Source organism: Triticum aestivum, chromosome 7B, assembly GCF_018294505.1.
Source record: "Triticum aestivum cultivar Chinese Spring chromosome 7B, IWGSC CS RefSeq v2.1, whole genome shotgun sequence".
NCBI lineage: Eukaryota > Viridiplantae > Streptophyta > Magnoliopsida > Poales > Poaceae > Triticum > Triticum aestivum.
This window is the reverse complement of record NC_057813.1, coordinates 760,412,249-760,422,333: the sequence shown is the minus strand read 5'-3', so window position 1 is coordinate 760,422,333 and position 10,085 is coordinate 760,412,249. Positions and strand designations below refer to the sequence as shown.

Below are 10,085 nucleotides of genomic sequence, written 5' to 3'. Positions count from 1 at the left end.
GCTGGACAGAAAACAAATGCTAGCACAAATACCTTTGGCGGGGCCACCTATTGATCTGGTCCGCTTCCTCTAACTTTGGACACCCCCTGACCTCCACCTCCTTTATATTTGCAACCACCTCTGCTCCACCAATTGAAACTAGGTCTTGACATTTCTTAATCACCAATTTCTCGAGTGATACAAGATAATTGTGCCAAACGTTGCCTGGAATGGATTTTATTCCGTTGCATCCTTCAATTTCAAGTGAGACGAGGGATGTGAGGTTCTCTATGCAGCTGGGAATACATGGAGAGATATCCCCACATTCGTTTAAGCGTAGGCTTTGGAGGCATGATGGCAACACAAAACCTGTTCGCCACTTGAGACTTGTGCACTCATCAACCACCAGATGTTTTAGATAGGGAAACCATTCAGCTGGCAGGGACTTTAACTCCGAACAACAACAGCTGATTTCAATTTTCTCAATAGCAGGTAGATGCTCTTGTGTTACCAGGTCATCAAGGGTTGGAAATTTACGACAGTCACTAAATTTTATGACTTTAAGGGACGAGAATGCTCCAATTCTGCTAGTGCCCGCGGGAACGGACCTATTAGAGGAGTCTCTAATAGATGCAAGAGATTCACACCAAATATGCAGCTCTCGTAGTGCTGGAAGACTCCACGTTTGCAGTTGGATGGATGTGACAGACTTGCATGCTAAAGTAAATTTAGTGAGAGAGCAGCAGTCGATATTGCAAAAGAGACCAGAATCCCGTAGGCCGAGCTGCTTAAGGGACCGAGAAACCAATCTCTGGAGGTGGATGTTTTTACATCGGGATACGTACAGTGCTTCAAGTAAATGCAAATCCCCAAATTTTTCAGTTGGTATTGATGCTAACATGTTGCAATCTCCAATTACAATTTTCTTGATGCCTGGTACATAACCTCGATGCAGAAAATCTTCGAGGCATGATATATTTTTGCACCCTTCAATTCTTACGTCTGTGAGGGACTGGAATGCGGGTATTTCATTTAAGTTTATGTTGTTGATTCCATCACAACTTTCCAAAGTGAGTGATTCTAAACTTGGCAAGTTTTGTGGCTGAAACCAGCTTGGGAGTGAGGAATCGCCATAATTCTGGAGGAGCAGAGACTTGAGACTGGTAGGAGGTTGTAGAACTTCAAGCACTTCTCTGTTCTTAGGCTGATGAGAAGCTTATATGATGGTTGGAATTAGCGGGTCCCAGGGCGAATGCATATTCAATGTCAACCTATCAAGATATTTCTTATTTTTCAGTTCAGCTTCAGCTGCCTGATCCTTACTTAGGATGCCAACATTATTTATCACCAAATACCCGTGAATTCGGTTCAGATTCTTTACTGACATAACTCCTTGCTCCTCTTTATTGGCCGAGTCAAGAGTTAATCCTATTGATTCGAGTTTCTCCAAACTGATCAACTTCCCAAAGTCACCGGGAATTTCCAGGTTGCATTTCTTGGCATATAAAATCTGCATATAATATAGCAAACAGAAAGTTGAAGGAATTTTCTTCAAAGAACAAGCTCTGGAGATTTCAAGGTACCGAAGATGCTTCCAGTTGCCAATATTATCTGGTAACTTATCTGCAGAGGCACAAGACATCACACGCAAACGGAGAAGTTCAGTACACCAGCGACCCATTACAATAACTGCATTTCTTCCTAAACTCTTCTTGCAAATTAGGGTACGCAGCTTTGTGTACTTGCATAAGCTCAGCAAGTTGGATCTGTCAAAATCACTGCTAGGGAGTACGTAGAAATGACGAACCTTCTGGGGAATTTTATTAAAGACACTCTTATTTTGTAAGATGAAGCAGTCATACTCCGACACTTTTTGTGCCATGTCATGCAATAAGTCATGGATCACGTATCGATCACTAATCTTTTGAAAGAAAGACCGTGCTACAAGGTCTTCAAAATACTGACAGCCAATATTTTGAATTGGAGGTACAAAGCACAGAATGCGAAGCATTGCTTCAAATAGAATGGTAAATATATGTAGCTCAACCGAAGGGCAGGTAAAATGTCAGTCTCCTTTTGTTCCAACTCCCACAGTTCACTCTCAAGTATAGACTTCCAATGTGACACTTCAGGAATTGCTTTCAACATGCGTCCCAGAGTAATGGTAGCCAAAGGAGAGCCCTTCAATTTAGGAAGTATACTTTCACCAATGCACTCCAAGTCAGGATAATTTCTACAATCCTCAGATCCAAACATGCATAATTTGAAGAATTCCCTAAAGGCATCATCATTTAGACCATCTAATGTAACAGACTCATTTGTGCACACCCCCTTGGTAACATTTTCACATCTAGTTGTGACCAACATCGCACTTCCCTCTTGGACACCGCAAAAAGGTGCACAAAACTTCTCCCAACACCGCCCATTATCCTTCAAGGCATCATCCCACACATCATCAAGGACAATCAATAACCTTTTATTGTTCACGTGCTTCTTCAGAGCATTTTGAAGAGATTCCAAACTACTCTCAGTAGTTGCCTCTTTTCCAGTAAAGGATTGTATGACCTCTTTAGTTAACCTCTTAACATCAAAGTCATCTGAGACACAAATCCAAATTCTCTTCTCAAACTGTGAATGAACTTGTTGATGGTTGATGATATGCTGGGCCAATGTAGTCTTTCCGACACCACCAATTCCACCTATCACGAAAACAGGAAGACTTGATTCATTATTGACATGGTTGCTTGTTGATGCATTGATTGGACTAGTTGCTCTCTTGCGTTCAAGTACATTGAGAAATCCCAAGACTTGCTTCAGCTCCTTGTCATGACCCAAGAATATATTTTTTCTCTTTTCCGATAAAGAGGAGATGTTCTCTGGCCTGACTAATCTGTCAAAGCGTTGTACAATTCCACGAAGCCCCTCAAGCTCACCCGAAAGACGATTCAACCTCAACTGGATGCCATCTAGTTTGTTGAAGCTGCCTTGGATGACGGTATCTGAGAATTCAATGAAAGGTGACTGGCTTGCATTGCCCTCCACTTGCACCTTCTTCTCATACCATCCGAACTCATCAAGAAGATCCTCGGCATCAGACACTGCATCCTTGAGATTCGGAAGGACGCTTGCCACAAGGTCGTCGTGGCTCCTCCACTCTGCTTTATTAATGAGGTCATACATTGCAGGGAGAGTTTCCCTGAGACATTGCAGGCCACTCTCCAACTCCAGTACACGACCCTTGAGATCTTGCTTCTGTGCACCACTCCATTGCGAGTGCAGGGATGAAATGGCAGATTTGGTCCACTGCCAGAAAGTGGCACACTCATTGGCGATACGGATGGTCACGATGGCAGTAGATAAGCTCATGGTGGCTGGAGTCTGGAACAACAACAGCTGATTTCAATTTTCTCAATAGCAGGTAGATGCTCTTGTGTTACCAGGTCATCAAGGGTTGGCAATTTACGACAGTCACTAAATTTTATGACTTTAAGGGACGAGAATGCTCCAATTCTGCTAGTGCCCGCGGGAACGGACCTATTAGAGGAGTCTCTAATAGATGCAAGAGATTCACACCAAATATGCAGCTCTTGTAGTGCTGGAAGACTCCACGTTTGCAGTTGGATGGATGTGACAGACTTGCATGCTAAAGTAAATTTAGTGAGAGAGCAGCAGTCGATATTGCAAAAGAGACCAGAATCCCGTAGGCCGAGCTGCTTAAGGGACCGAGAAACCAATCTCTGGAGGTGGATGTTTTTACATCGGGATACGTACAGTGCTTCAAGTAAATGCAAATCCCCAAATTTTTCAGTTGGTATTGATGCTAACATGTTGCAATCTCCAATTACAATTTTCTTGATGCCTGGTACATAACCTCGATGCAGAAAATCTTCGAGGCTTGATATATTTTTGCACCCTTCAATTCTTACGTCTGTGAGGGACTGGAATGCGGGTATTTCATTTAAGTTTATGTTGTTGATTCCATCACAACTTTCCAAAGTGAGTGATTCTAAACTTGGCAAGTTTTGTGGCTGAAACCAGCTTGGGAGTGAGGAATCGCCATAATTCTGGAGGAGCAGAGACTTGAGACTGGTAGGAGGTTGTAGAACTTCAAGCACTTCTCTGTTCTTAGGCTGATGAGAAGCTTATATGATGGTTGGAATTAGCGGGTCCCAGGGCGAATGCATATTCAATGTCAACCTATCAAGATATTTCTTATTTTTCAGTTCAGCTTCAGCTGCCTGATCCTTACTTAGGATGCCAACATTATTTATCACCAAATACCCGTGAATTCGGTTCAGATTCTTTATTGACATAACTCCTTGCTCCTCTTTATTGGCCGAGTCAAGAGTTAATCCTATTGATTCGAGTTTCTCCAAACTGATCAACTTCCCAAAGTCACCGGGAATTTCCAGGTTGCATTTCTTGGCATATAAAATCTGCATATAATATAGCAAACAGAAAGTTGAAGGAATTTTCTTCAAAGAACAAGCTCTGGAGATTTCAAGGTAACGAAGATGCTTCCAGTTGCCAATATTATCTGGTAACTTATCTGCAGAGGCACAAGACATCACACGCAAACGGAGAAGTTCAGTACACCAGCGACCCATTACAATAACTGCATTTCTTCCTAAACTCTTCTTGCAAATTAGGGTACGCAGCTTTGTGTACTTGCATAAGCTCAGCAAGTTGGATCTGTCAAAATCACTGCTAGGGAGTACGTAGAAATGACGAACCTTCTGGGGAATTTTATTAAAGACACTCTTATTTCGTAAGATGAAGCAGTCATACTCCGACACTTTTTGTGCCATGTCATGCAATAAGTCATGGATCACGTATCGATCACTAATCTTTTGAAAGAAAGACCGTGCTACAAGGTCTTCAAAATACTGACAGTCAATATTTTGAATTGGAGGTACAAAGCACAGAATGCGAAGCATTGCTTCAAATAGAATGGTAAATATATGTAGCTCAACCGAAAGGCAGGTAAAATGTCAGTCTCCTTTTGTTCCAACTCCCACAGTTCACTCTCAAGTATAGACTTCCAATGTGACACTTCAGGAATTGCTTTCAACATGCGTCCCAGAGTAATGGTAGCCAAAGGAGAGCCCTTCAATTTAGGAAGTATACTTTCACCAATGCACTCCAAGTCAGGATAATTTCTACAATCCTCAGATCCAAACATGCATAATTTGAAGAATTCCCTAAAGGCATCATCATTTAGACCATCTAATGTAACAGACTCATTTGTGCACACCCCCTTGGTAACATTTTCACATCTAGTTGTGACCAACATCGCACTTCCCTCTTGGACACCGCAAAAAGGTGCACAAAACTTCTCCCAACACCGCCCATTATCCTTCAAGGCATCATCCCACACATCATCAAGGACAATCAATAACCTTTTATTGTTCACGTGCTTCTTCAGAGCATTTTGAAGAGATTCCAAACTACTCTCAGTAGTTGCCTCTTTTCCAGTAAAGGATTGTATGACCTCTTTAGTTAACCTCTTAACATCAAAGTCATCTGAGACACAAATCCAAATTCTCTTCTCAAACTGTGAATGAACTTGTTGATGGTTGATGATATGCTGGGCCAATGTAGTCTTTCCGACACCACCAATTCCACCTATCACGAAAACAGGAAGACTTGATTCATTATTGACATGGTTGCTTGTTGATGCATTGATTGGACTAGTTGCTCTCTTGCGTTCAAGTACATTGAGAAATCCCAAGACTTGCTTCAGCTCCTTGTCATGACCCAAGAATATATTTTTTCTCTTTTCCGATAAAGAGGAGATGTTCTCTAGCCTGACTAATCTGTCAAAGCGTTGTACAATTCCACGAAGCCCCTCAAGCTCACCCGAAAGACGATTCAACCTCAACTGGATGCCATCTAGTTTGTTGAAGCTGCCTTGGATGACGGTATCTGAGAATTCAATGAAAGGTGACTGGCTTGCATTGCCCTCCACTTGCACCTTCTTCTCATACCATCCGAACTCATCAAGAAGATCCTCGGCATCAGACACTGCATCCTTGAGATTCGGAAGGACGCTTGCCACAAGGTCGTCGTGGCTCCTCCACTCTGCTTTATTAATGAGGTCATACATTGCAGGGAGAGTTTCCCTGAGACATTGCAGGCCACTCTCCAACTCCAGTACACGACCCTTGAGATCTTGCTTCTGTGCAATACTCCATTGCGAGTGCAGGGATGAAATGGCAGATTTGGTCCACTGCCAGAAAGTGGCACACTCATTGGCGATACGGATGGTCACGATGGCAGTAGATAAGCTCATGGTGGCTGGAGTCTGGAACAACAACAGCTGATTTCAATTTTCTCAATAGCAGGTAGATGCTCTTGTGTTACCAGGTCATCAAGGGTTGGCAATTTACGACAGTCACTAAATTTTATGACTTTAAGGGACGAGAATGCTCCAATTCTGCTAGTGCCCGCGGGAACGGACCTATTAGAGGAGTCTCTAATAGATGCTAGAGATTCACACCAAATATGCAGCTCTCGTAGTGCTGGAAGACTCCACGTTTGCAGTTGGATGGATGTGACAGACTTGCATGCTAAAGTAAATTTAGTGAGAGAGCAGCAGTCGATATTGCAAAAGAGACCAGAATCCCGTAGGCCGAGCTGCTTAAGGGACCGAGAAACCAATCTCTGGAGGTGGATGTTTTTACATCGGGATACGTACAGTGCTTCAAGTAAATGCAAATCCCCAAATTTTTCAGTTGGTATTGATGCTAACATGTTGCAATCTCCAATTACAATTTTCTTGATACCTGGTACATAACCTCGATGCAGAAAATCTTCGAGGCTTGATATATTTTTGCACCCTTCAATTCTTACGTCTGTGAGGGACTGGAATGCGGGTATTTCATTTAAGTTTATGTTGTTGATTCCATCACAACTTTCCAAAGTGAGTGATTCTAAACTTGGCAAGTTTTGTGGCTGAAACCAGCTTGGGAGTGAGGAATCGCCATAATTCTGGAGGAGCAGAGACTTGAGAATGGTAGGAGGTTGTAGAACTTCAAGCACTTCTCTGTTCTTAGGCTGATGAGAAGCTTATATGATGGTTGGAATTAGCGGGTCCCAGGGCGAATGCATATTCAATGTCAACCTATCAAGATATTTCTTATTTTTCAGTTCAGCTTCAGCTGCCTGATCCTTACTTAGGATGCCAACATTATTTATCACCAAATACCCGTGAATTCGGTTCAGATTCTTTACTGACATAACTCCTTGCTCCTCTTTATTGGCCGAGTCAAGAGTTAATCCTATTGATTCGAGTTTCTCCAAACTGATCAACTTCCCAAAGTCACCGGGAATTTCCAGGTTGCATTTCTTGGCATATAAAATCTGCATATAATATAGCAAACAGAAAGTTGAAGGAATTTTCTTCAAAGAACAAGCTCTGGAGATTTCAAGGTACCGAAGATGCTTCCAGTTGCCAATATTATCTGGTAACTTATCTGCAGAGGCACAAGACATCACACGCAAACGGAGAAGTTCAGTACACCAGCGACCCATTACAATAACTGCATTTCTTCCTAAACTCTTCTTGCAAATTAGGGTACGCAGCTTTGTGTACTTGCATAAGCTCAGCAAGTTGGATCTGTCAAAATCACTGCTAGGGAGTACGTAGAAATGACGAACCTTCTGGGGAATTTTATTAAAGACACTCTTATTTCGTAAGATGAAGCAGTCATACTCCGACACTTTTTGTGCCATGTCATGCAATAAGTCATGGATCACGTATCGATCACTAATCTTTTGAAGGAAAGACCGTGCTACAAGGTCTTCAAAATACTGACAGCCAATATTTTGAATTGGAGGTACAAAGCACAGAATGCGAAGCATTGCTTCAAATAGAATGGTACATATATGTAGCTCAACCGAAGGGCAGGTAAAATGTCAGTCTCCTTTTGTTCCAACTCCCACAGTTCACTCTCAAGTATAGACTTCCAATGTGACACTTCAGGAATTGCTTTCAACATGCGTCCCAGAGTAATGGTAGCCAAAGGAGAGCCCTTCAATTTAGGAAGTATACTTTCACCAATGCACTCCAAGTCAGGATAATTTCTACAATCCTCAGATCCAAACATGCATAATTTGAAGAATTCCCTAAAGGCATCATCATTTAGACCATCTAATGTAACAGACTCATTTGTGCACACCCCCTTGGTAACATTTTCACATCTAGTTGTGACCAACATCGCACTTCCCTCTTGGACACCGCAAAAAGGTGCACAAAACTTCTCCCAACACCGCCCATTATCCTTCAAGGCATCATCCCACACATCATCAAGGACAATCAATAACCTTTTATTGTTCACGTGCTTCTTCAGAGCATTTTGAAGAGATTCCAAACTACTCTCAGTAGTTGCCTCTTTTCCAGTAAAGGATTGTATGACCTGTTTAGTTAACCTCTTAACATCAAAGTCATCTGAGACACAAATCCTAATTCTCTTCTCAAACTGTGAATGAACTTGTTGATGGTTGATGATATGCTGGGCCAATGTAGTCTTTCCGACACCACCAATTCCACCTATCACGAAAACAGGAAGACTTGATTCATTATTGACATGGTTGCTTGTTGATGCATTGATTGGACTAGTTGCTCTCTTGCGTTCAAGTACATTGAGAAATCCCAAGACTTGCTTCAGCTCCTTGTCATGACCCAAGAATATATTTTTTCTCTTTTCCGATAAAGAGGAGATGTTCTCTGGCCTGACTAATCTGTCAAAGCGTTGTACAATTCCACGAAGCCCCTCAAGCTCACCCGAAAGACGATTCAACCTCAACTGGATGCCATCTAGTTTGTTGAAGCTGCCTTGGATGACGGTATCTGAGAATTCAATAAAAGGTGACTGGCTTGCATTGCCCTCCACTTGCACCTTCTTCTCATACCATCCGAACTCATCAAGAAGATCCTCGGCATCAGACACTGCATCCTTGAGATTCGGAAGGACGCTTGCCACAAGGTCGTCGTGGCTCCTCCACTCTGCTTTATTAATGAGGTCATACATTGCAGGGAGAGTTTCCCTGAGACATTGCAGGCCACTCTCCAACTCCAGTACACGACCCTTGAGATCTTGCTTCTGTGCACCACTCCATTGCGAGTGCAGGGATGAAATGGCAGATTTGGTCCACTGCCAGAAAGTGGCACACTCATTGGCGATACGGATGGTCACGATGGCAGTAGATAAGCTCATGGTGGCTGGAGTCTGGACATCTATTTTTCATCCTTCAAGCAAATAATGGACGTATTAGCATCGCGTTCATAAATTTTGCAGTCAGAGTATTTAACAAGCAGACTATTTATAAACAACAACCCGACTATGATATGTTTTCACCAAAAATTCACATGGAATTAGTTTCAACAGATACGTTAGCAAGTTAGAGGAACACATGAACTGAAATAAACTAGTCTTTTACAATTATTAACAAAGAGTAAAAGATACTTTACTTTGACTAAAAATCATATACGCTGGGCTATTCAAGTGAGATTTATTCACATATGTATGTGAGAGAAAGAGCCTGTGCAGGAACAAATGGAACATGTGCAATATAATGGAGTTTAAACATGAAAGAGATGCCCCTAATTTAATGAATTTACGCGACTCTGGAAGCAGTACATGAAAAAACCAAATCATATTCACCACCTACTTCACATCTTCATAACAGCGTGTTCTGTTCCGCTTCCTCTCCGCTCTAGTTCTGTCTTCCTCAGCTTTGCTGAATTTCCTTCAAAAAAGAAGGTTTCTTATAAGCTAAAACAGCTCAGTGGATTCTAGTTCTAACAACAAACAGAAACAAAAACAAAAAATGGTACGTGGAACGCAGAAGGAGAAATCAGGATGTAGAAGAAAGCAAAAGGTTCAAGAGGGGGCTGCTCACCTTGATTGGTGCTGCTTGGCGTGGACGAGCGCTCACTGTCAAAAGCAATGCAGGAGAGAAATGAAGCTAACAGCCCTCACAGGAGGGGAGCCTAACAAGCTACAGGAGTCAACCCTCACAGCTTCTGGGAAGCTTCCAGGAAGAAGCAAGCCATGATCATGGGTGAGCTCACAGCTTTGTTCGCTTGCTGTTGCATATCATAA

At 42.4% G+C, this 10,085-nt stretch overlaps 1 protein-coding gene and 2 pseudogenes across 1 annotated transcript; all 3 read right to left on the bottom strand.

Moving 5' to 3' along the window:
• Positions 1-536: 536 nt before the first annotated feature.
• LOC123155746 (putative disease resistance RPP13-like protein 1) lies at positions 537-4,271 on the bottom strand (annotated as a pseudogene).
• A 541-nt stretch (positions 4,272-4,812) lies between these two features.
• Positions 4,813-6,281, bottom strand: LOC123155748 (putative disease resistance protein RGA4). Its single transcript, XM_044573890.1, has one exon. The coding sequence runs from the start codon at positions 6,269-6,271 to the stop codon at positions 4,847-4,849; it is 1,425 nt and encodes a 474-aa protein (XP_044429825.1). The 5' UTR covers positions 6,272-6,281; the 3' UTR covers positions 4,813-4,846.
• Positions 6,282-6,832: 551 nt separating this feature from the next.
• On the bottom strand, positions 6,833-10,085 carry LOC123155745 (putative disease resistance RPP13-like protein 1; annotated as a pseudogene).